Source organism: Helobdella robusta, assembly GCF_000326865.2.
Source record: "Helobdella robusta unplaced genomic scaffold HELROscaffold_65, whole genome shotgun sequence".
NCBI classification, from domain to species: domain Eukaryota; kingdom Metazoa; phylum Annelida; class Clitellata; order Rhynchobdellida; family Glossiphoniidae; genus Helobdella; species Helobdella robusta.
In genome coordinates, this window is record NW_008705364.1 from 429,490 (window position 1) to 450,104 (window position 20,615).

A 20,615-nucleotide genomic window follows, 5' to 3' on the forward strand; every position below is an offset into this window, starting at 1 on the left:
TACACACATATACACACGCGCACACACACGCACGCATACACGCACACAGGTGTCTCGTTGTGGCATGGTGTACATGGATCCGGCAAGCATTGGCTGGCGGCCAATTTTCAGGTCGTGGGTTCAAACCCTGCCGACCTTCTTCACTGAACTGCTAGTCGTTAAGTTGACCTCCTTTTTTGAAAAGTATGTCGATGCCTGCTTGAAGTTTGTCCGCAACGAAGTTAAGGTTAGTGCAATTACTGTGTGTGTGTGTGTGAGAGAGAGAGAAAGAGAGAGAGAGAGAGTGTGTGTGTGAAATAAGGAGGGCGCCTGATTGCTTGTAACATATCTTTTATTCGTACATATGTCAATTGATTGACCGATTGATCGTTTAATTGATTCACTAAACAATCAACCGATCAATCAACTAATCAACCAACCAACCAATCAATCAACCAATCAATCAACCAATCAATCAACCAACCAATCAACCAACCAATCAACCAATCAATCAACCAATTAATCAACCGATCAATCAATCAACCAATCAACCGACCAATCATCTAATCAATCAACCGATCAATCAACCAATCAGGAGCTCTCGCCGACGACAGATATCAATTTAGTTAAGAGCCTCATAAATTTATTTGAATGCATGACCGAAGATCTGAGGGACGACGATAAGGAGATAGCTCAGATGCACCAAGAACATATCATTGAATGGATTGAGGTACTGATAATGATGCTGCCGACGGTAATGATGATGATGATAACGCTGCTGATCATGATGACGATGTTTTTATTGTGGATGATGATGATGATGATGATGTTATTGTTGATGTTAATCGCGGCAGAGAGATCAAAATGAATCGTGTATACTTATATATTTAAACGTACATACATACAAACAAACAAACAAACAAATACATACATACACAAACATACATACATTGCTACGCACAGTGCATCTTCATCTTTTGTTTGATTTGGTCCCTGGGTGCTACTGGCGATTGGGATAAGAAAGAAAAATTTGACCTCCTCCTCAGACAAATCGTACGTTAGGAAATGAATGAATGAAAGAAACGAATGAACGAACAAATGGACGAACGAATGAATGAATGAAACGCAATCACTACATGCATCAAAACCAAACACCTAACAGGGTACAGACATGACAAAGAACGACATGCTGACGACTGCTCGCTCCCTATTCCCTAACTTTGGCACGGTCTACAACTACAGGATCACCATGTCTCAGGGGGTCTACCAGTGGGTCAAGTGGAGTGAAAGTCTCCACAAAATGCCCCCAATACCCAGAGACGCCCTCTACAGCGAGATTATAACCCCCACTGAAAATACAGTAGCCTATACATTTATTATGGATTTGTTCGTTACACATCAGAAAGCAATGCTATTGGTCGGGCCGACCGGAACAGGAAAAAGTACCTATATTATTGTGGGTCATTTGTATTTTTGTATTACTCTAAGTTGTTGTGTGGGTATTTTTAAAATACAAAATGTGAGAAGTTCAAAAGTACTCAAAGATTAAAGTTATACAATGGGTAAAAAATACATAAAGAATAAGAATATACAAAGAAACAAATGTATAATAAAATAAACATAGAAAAAAGAAATACCCAAACAGAATTACCTACTGAAAAAGATGAATAAAGATTTGTACAAGCCCAATATAATGAACTTTTCATCGCAAACTTCGGCCACTGAGACGCAGAACACGATCATGTCGAAACTTATCAAGAGGAAGAAAGGAGTGTTTGGAGCTGCACCTAATACATATTCTGTTTGTTTGTTTGTTTGTTTGTATGTGCCTTTGTATGTTTTGATTGTTTGTATGTATGTGTGTTTGTACGTATGATTGTATGGCGTGTTTGTATGTTTTGATCGCTTGTATGTATGTGTGTTTGTATGTATGTGTATTTGTATGTTTTGATTGTTTGTATTTGTGAGTTTGTTTGCATTTATGTTTGTTTGTTTAGCGCACACCTCTTCAATCATGTTTTTTCTAACCTGCAGGTAATTTTCGTTGACGACTTAAACATGCCAGTGAAAGAAACATATGGCGCCCAACCTCCTATTGAACTCTTAAGGCAGCTTCTCGATCAGGGCATCTGGTACGACCTCAAGACAGCAGAGCCAATACATTTGACGGGGGTGCAACTTGTAGGAGCCCTAGGGCTTGCTGGTGAGTTCTGTGATTGGCTGGGCTGGTTGGATTAGTTGGTTGTGATTGGTTGGTTTGGGTGAGTTAGTTCTGATTGGTTTGGGTGAGTTAGTTGTGATTGGTTGGTTTGGGTGAGTTAGTTGTGATTGGTTGGTTTGGGTTAGTTAGTTGTGATTGGTTGGTTGAATGTTGAGGGATTAGTTAGTTGTGATTGGCTGGTTTGGGTTAGTTAGTTGTGATTGGTTGGTTGAATGTTGATGGATTGGTTAATTGGTTGGTTGGTTGGTTATTATCACCATCCTCATCTTTACCACCACCATCATCGTTATCATGAAGGTGGTGGTCGCCATATCCTTTCAAGTCGCTTTCTTCGCCACTTCAACACGATCACCATCAACACGTTCGACGATGACTCCATGCTCACCATATTTCAAAGTATCATCAAGTGGCATTTAGAATCCAAGTTTGCTCATTTAGTTGTTCATTCGTTTGTTCGTTTGCTCATTCATTCATTCCTTCCTTCATTCTTTCATTCATTCTTTCATTCATTCGTTCATTCATTCGTTCATTCATTCGTTCATTCATTCATTCATTCGTTCGTTCGTTCGATTATTCGTTCGTTCATTCATTCATTCATTCATTCATTCATTCATTCATTCATTCATTCACAAAGTAATTAAAATACTCCCATAAATATTTTATCTAATTATTAAAATAGTAATTTTTTTTGAAACCATTAAAAGAGGATTTCCAGTAAACTTCACTAGCGCCGGTGTCGCGATTGTGGACGCGACACTGTCCATTTACAACCAGGCCATCAAGACGCTACTGCCCACACCCTCCAAGTCTCACTACCTCTTCAATCTGAGAGATTTTAGCAGAGTTATCCAAGGTTTTTGATTTGTTTTCGTGAGAGAATGAAGAAGAAAGTGAGAGAAATGAACGTATGAAAGAAAGAATGAATGAATGAATGAATGAATGAATGAATAAATGAATGAATGAATGAATGAATGAATGAATGAATGAATGAATGAATGAATGAATGAATGAATGAATGAATGAATGAATGAATGATGATTGGATGGCAGGTGTAACGTTATCAAGACCGTCTGCTTTTCCAACGGTTAAAGATCTCCAAAGACTATGGATACACGAGGTTTCTAAAATATCAACCGATCATTAATTAATTCATTTATTCACTCACTCACTCACTCGCACACTCACTCACTCACTCACTCACTCACTCACTCTCTCACTCATTCATTCATTCGTTCGTTCATTCATTCATTCATTCATTCTTTTATTCATTCATTCATTCACTCATTCACTCACTCAGGTCTTGAGGGTTTATTACGATCGTCTGGTAGACCGGGACGATCAGGCCACATTTTTTGACTTCTTAAAGAACGTCTCGAACGACAAACTGCTCACTAAGTTCGACGTCCTACTTGAAAGATTGATAGAAAATGATCTCAAAGACGTCTGTCGTTGTTGTTATTATTATTATTATTATTTATTATTATTTCTATTAGTTATTATTTATTGTTATAATAAGTAATAGTAATAGTAGCAGTAGTAGTAGTAGTAGCGGCAGAGTATTAGTTGTATTGGTAGTAGTATTTATATTATCATTTATATTATATTATTTATAATTGTACTATTCGTTACTAAATTAATTATTACTGTCGTTATAATTAATTATCGTCGTTACTAATTATTATTAATTACTATCCGTAATTACATATGCAGAACAATTCTAGATCTATAACTGAAGATGATTTGCATTCGTTGCTATTTTGTGATTTCAACGAAGGCCGGCAAGGGAATTATGCCGAAGTTTACAACGTCCAACAGTTGAGAGAGATTGTGCAGAGCAGCGTTGACGAATATAATGGCGTTAATAAGACTCCTATAACGATTGTCTTGTTTAGGTGGGGTTTTGCTGGCGTGTGTGTTTATGTGTGCGTGTGTGCGTGTTTATGTGTGCGTGTGTGTTTATGTGTGCGTGTGAGTTCCTGTGCGTGTGTGTTTATCTCAAAAAAAAACCTCAAAGTCAACCCAAACGGCACCGTCATCAACAACAACAGCAGCAATCACCAACAACAATAATCACCAACGACAGATTCGCCATAGAACACCTGTGTAGAATCTCTCGAATTCTGAAGCAATCGCGAAGTCACTGCTTGCTAGTGGGCATGGGTGGATCGGGTCGCAGTTCGCTGACGAAACTCGCTGCCTTCATTGCAGATTACGAACTTTTCCAGGTCGGGTTTTTGTGGTGTTGTTGGCTTGTTGCTGTTGTGTGTTGTCGTTTGGTCGTTGTTTTTTGTTATTGTTGTGTGTTTTTTGCTTAAATGTTGTTGTGTGTTGTTGTTTTGCCTTTGTTGTTGTTGTGTTGTTTTTTTTGTTGTCCGCCATTTTTTGTACCTGTTTACAATTATTTCAGTTTGGACCAGACAAAAATCTCGTCTGTTCTAATTCAGACGAGGTTAAATAAGAGAAATGATAAGTTAAATTCAAGTTTAATTTAATTTAAATTTAATTTTTCTCCTTCTTTTGGAAACAGGTTGAAGTGACGAAGAGTTACTCAACGAATGAATGGAGGGAAGATTTGAAAGGAATTCTGATGAAAGTTCTCAAGTACGGAGCTCCCGGGGTTTTCCTTTTCACAGATAACCAGGCAAGTTTCACTTTCATTCTTTAAAATAGTTCGTTTCATTTTCGTTTTTTGGAATAGTTAGTTTCACTTTCAAATTTTAAAAGATGTGATGATAATTGAGTTAGTTTATGATAGCGTAATCAATTAATTTAATTAATTGGTTAAATAATTAGTTAATTTAATTAATTATAGATTAAACACGAAGCATTTCTGGAAGATATAAACAACTTATTGAACGCCGGCGAGGTTCCAAACTTATTCAACGCCGATGAAAAAGTTGCCATATGTGAGAAGATGAGGGTTTTAGATAAGTTGGTGGTGCTGTTGCTTAGGATGATGACGTTGATGTTTTGTTGTTGTTGTTGTTGTTATGGTGGTTTTAGTTGAAATATATTTCCAAATGAGTGACTGATTGGCTGACTGGATGAAAGAATGAATGGATGGATGGATGGATGGATGGATGAATGAATGAATGAATGAATGAATGAATGGATGGATGAATGAATGAATGAATGAATGAACGAACGAATGAATGAATGAATGAATGATGAATGATTTACTGAATGAATGGTTAAACAGACAAACAAATGAACTTTCAGACAGCGAGACAAGTCCAAGCAAACTGATGGAACGCCGATATCGTTATTTAACATGTTCATTGAACAGTGCAGGGATAACTTTCACATCGTTCTTGTCATGAGTCCCATTGGGGACAGTTTCAGGAACAGGTCGGTATTATCTTTATTGATGGTGGTGTTTTAATAGCTGTTAAAGTAGCAGCTGCAGCAGCAGCTTTAACAGCAGCAGCTGCTGCTGCAGTAGTAGTAGTAGTAGTAGTAGTAACTGTAGCAGCAGTAGTGTAAGTAACATTAGTAGTAGTAACTGTTGTTGTTTTTTTTTATTGTTGTTGTTGACTGGTAAAATTAGTAGTAGTGGCAGTTGTTGTTTTTTGTGCTGTTGTTAATGTCGTCACCATCATCGTCATCATCATCATCATCTTCTTCTTCTTCTTCTTCATCGTCGTTTTCGTGATAGGTTGAGGAAGTTTCCAGCTCTTATAAACTGCTGCACCATTGATTGGTTGCAGGTAATTTTTGTTGACTGAGTGAATTAATGAATGAAGGAATGATTGAAAGAACGTCTGACTGGATGAAGATTGATGCATGCATGGATAGAGGAGCGGACGAATGAATGAATGAATAGATGAATGAATGAAATGATGAGTGAATGAATAAAAATAACATCAATAGATGAATGAATGATTGGATGAACAAACGAATGAACAAATCAATGAGCTAGTGAACAACAAACCCAGATTTGGCCTCAAGACGCCCTCAGAGCAGTAGCAACACAATTTTTACGAGACTTAGACTTAGACAGCGACACCAAAGAATCATGCATTAACCTGTGCATGCAGTTTCATCTGACAACTATCGAACTGTCGAAAAGTTTTCAACTACAGTTAGGACGTCACAGTTACGTAACTCCTACGTCATACCTCGGATTGATAAGCACTTTCTTAGACATACTCAATAAAAAGAGACAGTTAGTTTAATGATGGTCGAGCTGGAACTGTTGTCAGTTGTCGGTGTTCGTGTTTTTTTTCTAGATGTATGTGTTCATCTATTTATTGTTATCTAAATTTTTTGTGGTATTGATAATCCCAAGCGAATGACACACACACTCACATACACACACACACAGACACACATACTCACTCACACACACACACACACACAAACACACATACTCACTCACTCACACACACACACATAAACACACACAAATACATACACACTCACAAACACATAAACACACACACACACACACACATTCACACACTCACTCACAACAGAGAAATCTTACGAGTAAAAGAGCGATACGAAGTAGGTTTAGAGAAACTGAAATTCGCGGCGTCACAAGTCTCAGTGATGCAGGACGAACTGACGCGTCTGCAGCCGCTTCTAGTTGTGGCCAGCAAGGAGGTTGACGTTGTCGTCGAGCAGATTGAAAAAGACTCTAGCGAAGTTGAAGTCATAGAGAAGGTCTGTATCATGGACATCTAAATGATACATTAGAAGTCCATGGTTTGTGTGTGTGTGTGTGTGTGTGTGTGTGCGTGTGCATATGTGTTTGTCATATTTTTCACCGCTAGGTTGTAAAAGCCGACGAGGAAGAGGCGAAAACACAGGCTGAAGCCGCAAGAATTATTAAAGTAAATTTTTTTCATCTTTTTTTTGTTTTTTTTTACGAGAATTAATTAATTAATTAATTCTTAATTGCTTATATAGGGTTAGGTGAATAATTATATAGGTTAATAATTTTCGTAAAAAGAAATATTATGAAAAATTTTACTAATTAAAATTAATTAATTAATTCTTAGGAAGAATGCGACGCAGACTTAGCTGTAGCCCTGCCAGCTATTAATTCAGCTGTTACTGCTCTCAATACGCTAACATCAGCTGTCAGTTCGCTATTTTAATTATAAATTTATTGCAACAGAAATTTATTAGAATTGTATATTTCGTCATCTTCATCATCATCCTCATCATCTTCGTCATTTTCATCACCATCCTCACCATCTTCATCATCTTCATCCTCATTCATCATCAAAATATCGTTATTATCATGCCCAATCACATTATCATTCTTGAAAATGAACAAATTCAATCTTATCGGTTATTGTCATAGCATAAAAACAACAACAGCATCAGTACCAACATGAATCCAAACCCTAACTTTAGGACATAACGATAGTGAGGTCAATGAAGAACCCGCCGGCCGGCATTAAATTAGTCTTGGAGGCAGTTTGCGTACTGAAGGGCATAAAACCGGAAAAGGTTACGACTAAGGAAGGAAAAAAGATCTTAGATTATTGGAGGCCATCTTTAAAAATGTTGACTGACACTAAATTCCTGGAGTCTCTCATTAATTTCGACAAGGTAGCCACAGTGATGGTGGTGCTTGTCATTTCTCTACTTATCATTCTTATTTTTTTGCCATCATTATTGTTGCTACGTTGTTAATGCTCTTTCTATTGTGTGTTTAAAATTTTAAAATTATCACGGAAATTATCAAGAAACTCAAACTTAGGATAATATCCCGGTAGAGACGATGAAGCAAATAAGAGCAAACTACGCCACTAATCCGGATTTTGATCCTGAGAAGATAAAATTTATATCCAGTGCTTGCGAAGGACTGTGTCGTTGGGCACTGGCCATAGAGAAATATGATCTGTTAGTGGGAGAAATTTCATTTTAGTTTCTTCATCAAGTTGAAGATTTACCTTGTTCTTGTGTTGAACTTTTCCTTCCCTCCCTCTCTTTCTTTCTTTCTCTTTCTTTCTCTCTCTTTCTCTCTCTCTCTCTCTCTTTCTCTCTTTTTCTCGATCGCTCATATGAAATAATTTCTTCCAATTTATTTTTATTATTAACTCGCTCTCTCCTTCTATTTATCATTTTTTATTATTTAAAATCACTTTTTCTCATATTAAATCTTTTTCTCTTTCTCTCTCTCTCTCACTCGCAACACACTCACACACACACACACTTTCTCTCTCTCACACTCACTCGCAACACACTCACAACACATACACACACACTCTCTCTCTCTTTCTCATCTCTCTCTCTCTCTCTCTCTCTCTCTCTCTCTCTATCCATCTCTCTTTTTTCAAGAGTCATAAAAGTAGTGGGTCCGAAGAAAGTGGCCCTGGCAGAGGCGGAGAACAAGATGAAAAACGCCATGGCCGTCCTGGGAAGAAAGAGGGAGAAACTGCAGGAGGTGCAGAGCAAGCTGGCCCGCATGAACGCCGTCCTCAGCATTAATAGGGAGAAAAAGTTGAGGCTTGAGCAGCAGGTTTTTTGTTCTGCTGCTATTCGAATGGATGGATGGATGGATGGTTGGATGGATGGATGGGTGGATGGGTGGATGGATGGATGGATGGATAGATGGATGGATGGGTGACTGAAACGACAAACGAATGAACGAAAGACTAAAAAATGTTTTAATTAATTAAATTGTTGCTAAACTAATGAAGAGATGGCTTTATGCAGTAATTAAACATTTAACTTTAATTAGTCAACAAAATTATTTATTCAATCACTCATCCATCCATTCATTCAATCACTTATTCAATCACATCCATTCATATATACATCAATTTCAATTACTTATCCACCCACCCATCCATTTGTTCGTTCGTTCGTTCGTTCATTCATTCATTCATTCATTCATCCATCCATTCATTTATTCATTCATTCACAAACAAAGGTTTTAGAGTGCAGTCAGAAGTTGACTCGAGCCGAACAGCTGATAGGGGGTTTGGGAGGAGAGAAAGATAGATGGAATGTGACCGCCCAGCTGATGAGCGTCAAGTATTTCACCATAACTGGAGATGTCCTGCTGTCATCGGCTATCATCGCCTACATGGGACCTTTTACTTCCTCCTTCAGACAAGTAAATGAATGAATGATTGAATGGATGGATGAATGGATGAATGAATGGATGAATGGATGGATGGGTGGGTGGATGAATTTGTTATTTAATATCTAAATTAATCATAGGTGTTTGGATGAATGGATGGATGAATTGGTTATTTAGTGGACAGATTAATTACAGATAGATGGAGGGATGATAAAGAAATGAGTGAATGAATTTGTGAGTAAATTAATCAATGAATTAATGCATTAAAAACATTACCAGGAGCAAATATTACTGTGGAAAAGATTAACAAGAAACTCCCTCATACCATTGTCCGAAGATTTTTCACTGGCGAACATTCTGGGAGATCCAGTGCAGATTAGGAGCTGGAAGATTTTCGGACTGCCATCCGATGAATTTTCAATAGATAACGGAATAATTATAAGGTTTTTGGGGATTTGTCTTTCTAACTTTTTGTTCTCGTTTTGTAGTGAATACATTGGAAATATTTTTTAGAATGAAACGCTTAAGACTGTAACAATGTTTGATATGTAAATATAATGAAGCGAAACTACATCGACATTAACATCTTGGATTGACAATGCCAACAGTCGCATCATAACATCAACACCAACAACCTCACTAACAACAACAACAGCAACAACAACAACAACAACAGCCAAACGAACAGATGGCCTCTGATGATAGATCCACAAGGCCAAGCAAACAGATTCATCAAAAAGTTAGAGAAAAAGAACAACTTAAGCGTCGTCAAGTTAACCGATTTCGACTTAGCTAGAACCCTAGAAAGTGGAATTCAGTTTGGGACGTCGGTTCTTTTAGAAAATATCGGCGAGGAGTTAGACCCTTTACTAGAACCTCTCCTAATGAAGCAAACCTTCAAACAGGGCGGCACAACTTGCATCAAGTTAGGAGATAACGTCATCGAATTCAGTCAAGATTTCAGATTTTTCATCACCACTAAGTTGCGAAATCCTCACTTTATGCCTGAGGTTTCTATTGCATTCGGTCTTTCATTTCATAAAATGATAATAAAGAATAATATAAAAAAAAATAAAATTTAATAGTAGTTATTAAGTAAGATTAATATTTATTGAACCAGGTTGCTGTAAAAGTGACTCTACTGAATTTTATGATAACAACAGAAGGGTTGGACGATCAGTTGTTGGGAATTGTAGTTGCTAGAGAGCGTCCAGAGTTGGAGGAGGAGAGGAATCTGTTGATCGTCCAGAGTGCCGAAAATAAGAAACAGTTGCAGCAAGTTGAAGATTCTATATTGAGAGTCTGAGAAATTTTTTTTTTTTTTTTTTAGATTTGTGATATATTCCCCCCCTCTCTCTCCCTTTCTCTCTCTCTCTCTCTCTCTCTCTCTCTCTCTTTGTTGTCCGTTTGTTTAAAGAAATCATTTTAATTTCATAATAACTACAAAAATTATAATATTTGTACAATTATAGCCGGCATGGTCATCATAATTATAATAATTTTTATTATTACATCAGGTGTTGTCGACCTCGCAAGGGAACATTCTAGAGGATGAGTCAGCCATTAAGATTCTCTCTGATTCTAAAAATTTGGCCAACGAAATAACCGAGAAACAAGTCTGTCGTGAAAGCGTTTCATATTTTTCGTTTTAACTTTGATGTTTTATTTATAAAATATTAATAATCAATAATTTATTTTACATAATAAATTATTTTATAGTAAAAAAATTCATATTAAACATATTTTTATCATAAAATTTAGGCTGTGGCTGACAAAACAGAAGCCAAAATAAATTTAGCTCGCGACGCATACAGACCGATAGCCAGATACACTACTATACTATTTTTTTGCGTGGTTGATTTAGCCGATATCGATCCTATGTACCAAAATTCGTTAACTTGGTTTATCAACTTGTTCGTCATGGCCATTGAGAAGGCGGTTGTTTCTGAAAATTTGCAACAGAGGATTGAAAATTTAAAGTCTTATTTCACTTACTCCCTCTACTGTAATGTCTGTAGATCGCTCTTCGAGAAAGATAAGGTTCGTTTGGTTGGTCGCTATTCGGTCGGCTATTTGGTTTTATTGTCTTATATTTATCAAAATTTGAATATTAGATTGGTCTATTAATGTATGGGTCAATTTCAACGTTTAATTGCGTGAATATTATCCAGCTTATTACATATACACTCTATACATTTTATCCAGTTTAAAAACTCCATCTATTTTTAATTAACTCGCGCACACACATACACACACATAACATATGCACGCACATAGAAACACATACACGATTGCAAATGCAAACACAAATTAGCACCTCTTCTCATTCCATCTGATTGCAAGTCTACTGAAATTTGAGAAACTGATCGATGATGAAGAATTTAATTTCTTCCTTACTGGCGGCGTGAGTTTGGAGACTGCAAACAGAAATCCAACTAACTGGCTCCCTGACTCCAACTGGAATGAGTTACTACGTCTCAATGAACTTAATGAAACGTACTCGGGCATCAAGGACCACCTCACAGAACATGAAGATGAGTGGAGAGCTATTTATGATGCTCTTGTTAGTTTTTCTCTTTCAAAATGTTTGTTTCAATTGTTCATTTTGTAATCATATTACAATATATTGTTTGTTCTAATTGTCGTCGTTTCAAGAAAATATTTCAATGTTTTAAATTATTAATCATTTTCTCCAGAACCCAGAATTGAACCCGGTCCCTCAGAAATATCTCCACCTAACTGATCTTCAACGAATGCTTGTACTTAGAGCACTAAGACCAGATAAAGTTATGGTAGCAGTCAGTGAGTTCATCATGGCGAACATGGGCAGGCAGTTTGTTGAACCTCCCCCGTTCGATTTATTTGAATCTTACAACGACAGCAATGCGTTCTCGCCGCTGATTTTTATCCTCTCACCCGGATCTGATCCTATAGCTGCACTTCTGGCTTTCGCTGAAGATAAAGTCGGTGGATTTAAAATTTTTCTTTGAAAATTTCATTAATTATTAACAATAACCATTTATTTATTTATCTTGTTAAAAAATAACCCACGAATTGCGATTAGTGGTGGGTCCATTAATAAATGAAAACATAAAAACCTTTTTTTTCAAAAATAAACAGGGTTACGGTGGTTCAAAGCTAGAGTCTCTATCATTAGGTCAAGGTCAGGGCCCCATAGCTATGAAGATGATTGCAAGGGCCATAAAGGAAGGAACGTGGGTCGTCCTGCAAAACTGTCACCTGGCCCCCTCTTGGATGGGCACATTGGAAAAGTTGTGTGAGGTTAGTGATCGTATACTAAATTAGTAATTTCCACTAATTGCATCCCAACCAAATTTAACAAATTTAAAAATTTTCATTCTTGCAGGAATTCTCTCCAGAAACATGCCATCCTGATTTTAGGCTCTGGCTGACGAGTTATCCTACCGATACGTTTCCAGTTAGCATTCTTCAAAATGGCGTCAAAATGACCAAACAACCCCCCAAGGGACTCAGGTTCAACCTTCTTAGATCTTACAACATGTCTCCGATTAGGGATCCGGAATTTTTTAACGGCTCTACTAAACCGGTGAATTCTTAATTGTCCGGTGAATTTGTATGAAAATAAATAGTTTTGAAATAGAATGCTGTCGTTGCGTTTGTATGTTCCTGTAGATTTAAATTTTGTTATGAAATAAAATTACAAATGCCCGATTATTTCAAGTTTCTACTGTTACTCGTTCGTTTGCTCCTTTAATTTGTCCATCATTAGACAAACTTCTCTATTTCCCTCTCAGGCAATCTGGAAAAAGTTGCTGTTCGGCCTGTGTTTCTTCCACGCCCAAGTTCAAGAAAGAAAGAAATTTGGAGCTATAGGTTGGAACATCCAGTACGAATTCAACGAGGCTGACCTTAAAATATCAGTCCAACAGCTGGCTATGTTCCTCAATGAATATGAGGTTTGTGTGCTAGTTTAAAGACACACGCACCACACACACACACACACACACACACACACACACACACACACACACACACACACGTAGTATACACACACATAAGTACACACACACGCACACATTGTACATAGGAAGTACAGTTCGAAGCGCTAAAGTACTTAACAGGAGAATGTAACTATGGCGGTCGAGTTACTGACAACTGGGACAGGAGAACCCTGAAGACAATACTCGATAAGTACTACTGTAAAGAAATCATTGAGCAAGATAGGTGACAAAACTTCGTTGGATAGTTTATTATTGTATTGTATTAGATAATAATAGTTAACGATAATTAAGATAAAGAAATAATAATAATTTTTATCACTTTTATTATTATTAATTATAATATTGTTTGTGTCCGTGTCACAAAGGTACTACTTCGACGAAAGCAAGTTCTATTACGCCCCGGACGAGGAAAATGTGATTATTTTTATTATTACTATTAATATTATTATTATTATTACATTATTATATTATTATTATTTTAATACCTATAGTATAAAATACAAGCAATACAAGATATGTACCTCGCATACCACCACCACAATGATCAATAATAGTACATCCAAACAGACACAATACAAAGACTACGAAGTAAACCACGTACAAAAAGAGGTACAGCCAAAATAACACCATTCAATTACAATCACAAAACAATAAGAAACAAAACTATACAACAGCGTGTAATAAAATACAAATATCATACAATACAAATACAGTACCATACAATACAATACAATTCAATACAATACTCGCTTTACTATGGTCTTCCTGACTCTATACTCTATCCTTTAAGTAAAGCTTTTAACTCTGCTGCTCGTCTAGTTGCTCGTGCCCCTTTCTTTTCTCATATATCTCCATATCTTGTTCTCTTGCACTGGCTACCTATAAAATATAGAATAAATTTTTATTTTAATAGAATAATTTTTTTTTAATTTTCATGTATAAGTCTCAATCTAAATTATTTCCTAAGTACTTATCAGATATATTAATTGAACCTAAACGCCCCGGTTTACGATCGTCTTCTTCTTCTCGCTTTTTCTTAACTCGTGTTAAACACTCTTTTGCCAAATCTGCTTTTGCTTTTTCTGGTCCTTTTTTCTGGAACTCTCTACCTACTTCTCTAACTATTTCTCCATCACTTGCGAAGTTCAGAGCGGATCTCAAGACCCATCTGTTTTCAAAATTCATTGAGGAGCGCTGTTGAACATCGCGGAAATAGCGCTTTATAAGCTAATTGATTGATTGATTGATTGATTGATTGAACCCATCATGTGAAACTATACAATTATTATTCAATAAGATACAATACAAATACAATAAAATACAAAATATCAACCAATACCGCCGTAGTACGAAGATTACATAGAATACATCAAAAATCTCCCATTCACTGTCCATCCAAACATATTTGGCCTGCATGCCAATGTTGACATTACGAAAGATCAGAACGAGGCCAAGTTATTCTTCGAAACAATGAACATTATAAAGGTTCGTCGGTTTACCGACTTTGATTGCGACGCGAATCATCCATTTTGTTGAATGTTTGTGCGTTTTGCTAAGTAGCTCGTGAGCTTGTATAAGCGCAGTGCTATTTGATTTACAAGAATTAATTGATCGATTGATTGGTATAAAATTTGTGAAATTTAAAATTCATACCCTATTTCTAACAATTTTTTGCAAATTTTCCTTCATATCGTTATTTGTTTCAATTATCTATGTGCTGTCATTGACGTTTCTTGGTCGAATCATGCACACACTTTGACGATGCTTAGAAAAAAGTTTGTAAAATTTGATTTGATATTAATGAAATAAATCACGTCTAATAGTAATATTGATTTCATTATCTAAATGGCTCTTATTAATCATATTCAACACCTAATTCAACGGCCCGAGATACACAACAAAACAAAAACGGTTGTCACACACACACACACACACACTCATAAACTTAAGTGCATGCACGCACGTACATGCACGCATACAAAAAATGTACCAAAACTAGCGAGTATCCGTGAAAGGAAAATCAGCCGAGCAAGTAGTGATGGAGATTGCGTCGAGTATCTACGAACGATTGCCTTTGGATTTCGATCCGAGACTGGCTATCGATAAATATCCGACATCTTACAAGCAGAGCATGAATACGGTTCTCGTGCAAGAGATGGGTCGATTCAATAAACTCTTAACTACTATCAAATCGAGTCTCGTTAATGTTCAGAAAGCTATTCAGGTGAATATTTGAATTTTTTGGAAGTGAATGGGATGCTAATCATTTTTTTTTTCCTCTCTCTCTTTCTACTTGTGTATATGTGTATCTCACGAAGAAAAATCGGCCACTAGGGTTTAGTAGTGATGTCGAGTGATATGGAGGAGGTAGTGGTCAGTTTGCTGACCAACAAAGTTCCGAGTATGTGGATGAAAAAATCCTACCCATCTTTGAAACCGCTTGCTAGTTACGTCACTGACTTTCTGGCTAGGTTGAATTTTCTTCAGGTTATTTTCAATTTTATTTATTTTTTAATTTATATCTTTAAAAAAACATTAAAATTTTCAATTGCAGTTATACTAAACATTCCCCTCAATCAAAAAATTAATTTCAATTAGCGACCTATCAACAACTTTCAGCAAAATACAACAGTTATTACCATCTTTTAACCAGCCAATCGCAATGCTTATCACTTGTCTTTCGACCACTCATATTGCAGGACTGGTTTGAAAACCATGCCCCTTCTATTTTCTGGCTATCCGGATTTTTCTTTACGCAGGCATTCTTAACAGGAGTTCAACAGAATTTCGCGCGCAAATACACGATCCCGATCGACCATTTGACCTTTTGTTACAAGGTTATCGGGGAGGTCAGCCAATACAATGATCCCCCGGAAGATGGTTTGTATGTATATGTGTATATGTGTGTACGAGTGATGGTTTGTGGATGAAGTTTTCATGAATACATGTACACACAGTCACGCATGTACACACACATACATGCACGCATTCAAACATACACACATTCATACATACATAGGTGCCTACATACACGGATTGTTTCTAGATGGAGCGAGATGGGATAGGACATCGAAATATTTGGCCGAATCTCTGCCTAAAATTCTCTACGATCCTATGCCTGTGGTGCGTTTTTCTCAGTTCGCAAATCAACTAATTATTCAATCAATAATTATTCAATCAATCGATCAATTAATCATTCAATTATTGAATAAACCAACGAATCAGCCAACCAGCCAATCAATCAACCCATATCAGATCTGGTTGCTTCCTTGTAAGAAGTCAGATTCCTCAACCAAGAACACTTACAAGGCTCCAGTCTACAAGACCCTGGAACGCCGAGGGGTCCTCTCGACTACGGGGCACTCCACTAATTTCGTGATAGCCATGAATATCCCTAGTAAGAAACCAAATGAACACTGGATTGCTAGGGGCGTTGCGTTAATATGCCAACTGGATAATTAAATTATATTATCTAGCTATTATTATTCTTTATTACTGTTACTTCGTTGGATGACTTATAGGTTAAAAGGTTTCGATTTTATTTTAAAGTTCTTTTCGAGTAGAATTTAATAAAGTTTTTCTTTTCCAAAAGCTGCTTGTTGAATGAATGAATTTCTAAAAGTTGACGCAAAAATGCTATTTAATGGCTTACGTCGATCAAGTGCTAAGTATATGAAAATCTATGGTTATCTATGGTTATTTATTATTTTATGCATTGTAAAGTGCTATATAAACAGAAATGCAAAGTAGCTTATGTACCTTAGTATTTCCTGTGGAGTTATCTTTGCCGATTCTTGGTGATTTTACTGTTTGAATTGCTAAAATGCCGGACGTAAGTTTGAAATAAATTATTTACCCATTTAATTAGTTATTTTAAAGGTTATTTTAATTATTTTTTTTTATCTTTAATCGAAGGTTGAAGTAGATCGTGAATCGGAACAGTTTCGAAAACTGTTTATCGGCGGTTTGAGTCATGAAACGACGGTGAACGAACTGCGAGCGTATTACGAACAGTGGGGAGAAGTCGTCGACTGTGTCGTCATGAAAGATCCGGAAACCGGACAGTTAGTAGCCATTTTTTCTAAAAATTTAGGTCCCAAGGGTTTTTAATTCGTAGCTAATCTGTCCAAATTTAAAATTTTAAAGATGGCGGATGTTTTGCAATGTGCTCTGTAAATTTTTTATTAAATTACCTTAGTCATCGGTTGAACCGACTGCTGAATATTAGATTTATTTTTTTATGACAGTTTTATTAATTATGTTTATTTGTCAAGTACAAAAAGTGAATTTTGTCTTGTTAGATGAATTTTATTTTAAATACGTAAAATCATTAATTTATTCAGGTCAAGAGGTTTTGGTTTTGTTACGTACAAGAGCGCCCACATGGTTGACGATGCTCAGAGAGAAAGGCCCCACAAAATTGACAAAAAAGAGGTTGAGTCGAAAAGAGCCATGCCAAGAGAGGATGCAGGTAGACCAGAGGCACACCTAACCATCAAAAGGGTGTACATTAGTGGAGTAAAGGAAGAAATAGAAGAGGATGATCTGAGGGATTATTTCTCACAATTTGGAAACATCGAGGAGATTGATGTGATCACAGATAAAGAAACAAAGAAAAAGAGAGGCTTTGCATTCATAACATTTGATGATTATGACTGTGTTGATAAAGTCGTCTGTTAGTATTCCTCTATCAATGATATGCATTCGTTGATCTTTATATTTTAAAATAAATATGCTTATAGATTATAATGTAAAGTACTAGTGTAGAATTTTTACTTGCTTTATAATATTAATCATTAAAAACAAGGTGTATTTAATTTTATTAGATTGGTTTTTCATAATTAACATGTTTCTATTTTCATAAACCAGTGATAAAGCATCACAAAATAAAGAATTTTCGGTGTGATGCCAAGAAGGCGATATCAAAAGAAGAGATGAATAATATCAGAGGTATCGATTGATTTTTTTTTACATTTTTGTAAATCCATTTTAAATCAGTTTTTGAATGCTATTCACTTGTTTGTTGTTTATTTCCAATGTTATTTTTCAAGTTTGTTTTTTAATTTTTTGTAACTTTTTTCATCTAATTATACAATAAAAATAGTTCTCAATTTTTTGTCATTTTCAACATTTTTTTAAGAAACGTCCATGATGTGGTTAAAAATTTAATAGATTTTAAATGCTCTAATATAATAATTTCAGGTAAAGGAAGATTTGGAGGAGGCGGGGGTGGCAGTGGAGGAGGTGGTGGTGGTGGAAGATTTGGTAGGGATATGGGACCATACAGCAGGAGAGGTTATTATCTTTACCATTTTCATCATTTATAATTACACTTTTCGTCCTAATTATTAAAACTATTTCGCAGTTATAATTAACTTAATTGGTATGCAATGTCTTGCCGTTGTCTAATTCTAACAAAACTGACCAAAAGGGGGCCCACGTGACAGATACGACGATTATGGAGGACGCAGCGGAGGTCGAGGCGGGGGCTATGGTGGTCGAGATCGAAATGACCGATATGGTGGTCGTGACGGCGGTGGTGGCAGACGGGATGACTATGGAAGGAATTCTGACTACGGGAGAAGGGGCTATGATGATAGGAGAGGAGGAGGTGGAGGGGGTTGGAATGATAGCTATGATGATGGGCCAGGTTGTTACTTTGCTACTGCTACTTGTAATGTTCATTTTTTTGTTCTTTTAATATCTGTTATCATCAAAATTGTTATAGTGTCTACCTTGTTGTTTATCTTTGATATTTTACTAACCATTTGTAATCATAACGTTAAGTGGTACATGATACAATGAATGTCTAATTATAAATTAAAAAATACACAAGTTTTGGTGGGATATTAATAATGCTTGAATACAAAATGCATGAGATGATACTGAGCATGGAATGATTTATAATGATAATACACTGACACAGGAAACAGAGGATGGGGAGGAGGAGGAGGAGGCGGGTTTGGATCAAATTATGGGAACAGTCAAGGTGGCGGTCCAATGAGAGGTGGTGGTGGTGGTGGGTATCGAAATTCTGGTGGACCGTACGGAGGTGATTAATTCTTTTAATTGATTTATTCCTAAATTATTAAATTTTGAATTGTTGATTTGTACCTCAGGAGCGTGTTCAAATATTAATCATCACTTATTAATTTATTAATGGACTGAACTGTAACGTAGTAACCGTTGTTTAATTTTTACTTGTTGCAGGTGGTGGTGGGGGAGGATACAACAGTGGAGGAGGTGGTGGCTACGGAAATAATGGTGGTGGTGGTGGTGGGTATGGAAACAGTGGCTATGGTGGTGGTGGTGGTGGGAATTATAACAACAATAATTTTGGTGCTGGTGGTGGTGGAGGAGGAGGGGGCAATTACAGACCAGGTGACAACTTTGGTGCTTCAGGTGACGACTACAATACATCTAACTACAATGACCCTGGTGGTAATTATGGAGGCTTTGGTGGTGGTAATCAGAAAGGATTTGGTGGTGGAGGTGGATATGGACAAGGTGGAAATCAAGGAGGAGGTTATGGGGGAAATTCCAACCAAGGTGGATACTGTGGCAACCCGAGTAACTATGGTGGCACAGGAGGTGGAACGGGCGGTTCTTCATCTAATTTTGGTACACCACAAAGCTTTAGTGGTGGTGGTTATGGCGGTGCTGGATTTGGAACTACTCCTGGTGGCGGAAACAGTAGCTTTTCTGGTGGAAACCCAGTTGGCGGTGGTAACACCGGTAGTAACATTGGCGGTGGTGGTGGGTTCCCTAGTACCCCAACTGGGTTTAACCAACCAAATTTTGGTGGCCCCTCTCCCGTTGCACCTGTTTCCTCATCTGGTCCACAAAGTCAAGGAAGTTATGGAAGGAGATAGATGAGGTTTTGTTTGTTAAGTAGGTAAGTTTTCAGTTCTACAAGAGTTTTGAGTTTTTATTATTCATTTAGTTAGAATATGTAAATTTCACTATTTAGAAGTGCTGATTAGTTTTTAAGCTCATATTTTCTATTTCAAATACGGTATTTGAGTTGAATCAGTATAGTTTGATTCTAATGTGCATTCCAGTTACGAAATAAGATATTTTATGATTCTCAATGAGCTAAGAGTTAGATGATGGTTTGTTACAATGAATTAAGTTAATTTATAAATTAATTAATTTGATATTGATGATGGAATTTCAGTCAGTTAACCAATTAACACACCCATTCACTTGTGCTTTGCTAACGACAGGTTGTTAATCAGAATCAGTCGGCCAATGAGGAAGTTCGATTGCATATAGTTAAGAGAACTAGTTTAAACGTGAAGCCAGATGAAATTGAAAGTGTCAGGATAAATAGTGGTTCATGGACATGATGACCTTGATTCATTATTTAAATAGCTTTGAGAAGTTTCAA

The 20,615-nt window shown here is 36.6% G+C and overlaps 2 protein-coding genes across 2 annotated transcripts in view; both read left to right on the forward strand.

Moving 5' to 3' along the window:
• The window catches only part of HELRODRAFT_194054 (hypothetical protein), a gene marked incomplete at its 5' end in the record, with an annotated part of 28,442 nt that extends 11,626 nt beyond the window's left edge, over window positions 1-16,816 (forward strand). The window contains 41 exons of the mRNA XM_009030141.1: window positions 185-226; window positions 943-1,032; window positions 1,142-1,339; window positions 1,625-1,780; window positions 2,014-2,160; window positions 2,498-2,561; window positions 2,907-3,053; window positions 3,250-3,317; window positions 3,498-3,641; window positions 3,911-4,092; window positions 4,284-4,425; window positions 4,728-4,845; window positions 5,026-5,131; window positions 5,420-5,548; window positions 5,856-5,907; window positions 6,136-6,365; window positions 6,676-6,865; window positions 7,204-7,284; window positions 7,565-7,762; window positions 7,914-8,056; window positions 8,495-8,675; window positions 9,090-9,275; window positions 9,522-9,685; window positions 9,919-10,252; window positions 10,363-10,542; window positions 10,760-10,858; window positions 11,004-11,282; window positions 11,557-11,805; window positions 11,939-12,205; window positions 12,363-12,524; window positions 12,610-12,810; window positions 13,019-13,180; window positions 13,312-13,448; window positions 13,591-13,639; window positions 13,793-13,834; window positions 14,573-14,710; window positions 15,225-15,449; window positions 15,560-15,712; window positions 15,925-16,105; window positions 16,245-16,348; window positions 16,481-16,816. Of these exons, the coding sequence (XP_009028389.1) occupies window positions 185-226; window positions 943-1,032; window positions 1,142-1,339; window positions 1,625-1,780; window positions 2,014-2,160; window positions 2,498-2,561; window positions 2,907-3,053; window positions 3,250-3,317; window positions 3,498-3,641; window positions 3,911-4,092; window positions 4,284-4,425; window positions 4,728-4,845; window positions 5,026-5,131; window positions 5,420-5,548; window positions 5,856-5,907; window positions 6,136-6,365; window positions 6,676-6,865; window positions 7,204-7,284; window positions 7,565-7,762; window positions 7,914-8,056; window positions 8,495-8,675; window positions 9,090-9,275; window positions 9,522-9,685; window positions 9,919-10,252; window positions 10,363-10,542; window positions 10,760-10,858; window positions 11,004-11,282; window positions 11,557-11,805; window positions 11,939-12,205; window positions 12,363-12,524; window positions 12,610-12,810; window positions 13,019-13,180; window positions 13,312-13,448; window positions 13,591-13,639; window positions 13,793-13,834; window positions 14,573-14,710; window positions 15,225-15,449; window positions 15,560-15,712; window positions 15,925-16,105; window positions 16,245-16,348; window positions 16,481-16,687 (6,327 nt within the window). The 3' untranslated portion in view covers window positions 16,688-16,816. The remainder of the gene's footprint in view (window positions 1-184; window positions 227-942; window positions 1,033-1,141; window positions 1,340-1,624; window positions 1,781-2,013; window positions 2,161-2,497; window positions 2,562-2,906; window positions 3,054-3,249; window positions 3,318-3,497; window positions 3,642-3,910; window positions 4,093-4,283; window positions 4,426-4,727; window positions 4,846-5,025; window positions 5,132-5,419; window positions 5,549-5,855; window positions 5,908-6,135; window positions 6,366-6,675; window positions 6,866-7,203; window positions 7,285-7,564; window positions 7,763-7,913; window positions 8,057-8,494; window positions 8,676-9,089; window positions 9,276-9,521; window positions 9,686-9,918; window positions 10,253-10,362; window positions 10,543-10,759; window positions 10,859-11,003; window positions 11,283-11,556; window positions 11,806-11,938; window positions 12,206-12,362; window positions 12,525-12,609; window positions 12,811-13,018; window positions 13,181-13,311; window positions 13,449-13,590; window positions 13,640-13,792; window positions 13,835-14,572; window positions 14,711-15,224; window positions 15,450-15,559; window positions 15,713-15,924; window positions 16,106-16,244; window positions 16,349-16,480) is intronic.
• Window positions 16,817-17,048: 232 nt separating this feature from the next.
• HELRODRAFT_180844 (hypothetical protein) lies at window positions 17,049-20,574 on the forward strand (the record flags this gene model as incomplete). Its single annotated transcript, XM_009030142.1, has 10 exons — window positions 17,049-17,057; window positions 17,141-17,289; window positions 17,569-17,900; window positions 18,095-18,175; window positions 18,428-18,520; window positions 18,657-18,875; window positions 19,152-19,277; window positions 19,436-20,080; window positions 20,196-20,197; window positions 20,452-20,574. 10 exons carry the CDS (start codon window positions 17,049-17,051, stop codon window positions 20,572-20,574), a joined length of 1,779 nt encoding a protein of 592 aa, XP_009028390.1.
• Window positions 20,575-20,615: the final 41 nt, after the last annotated feature.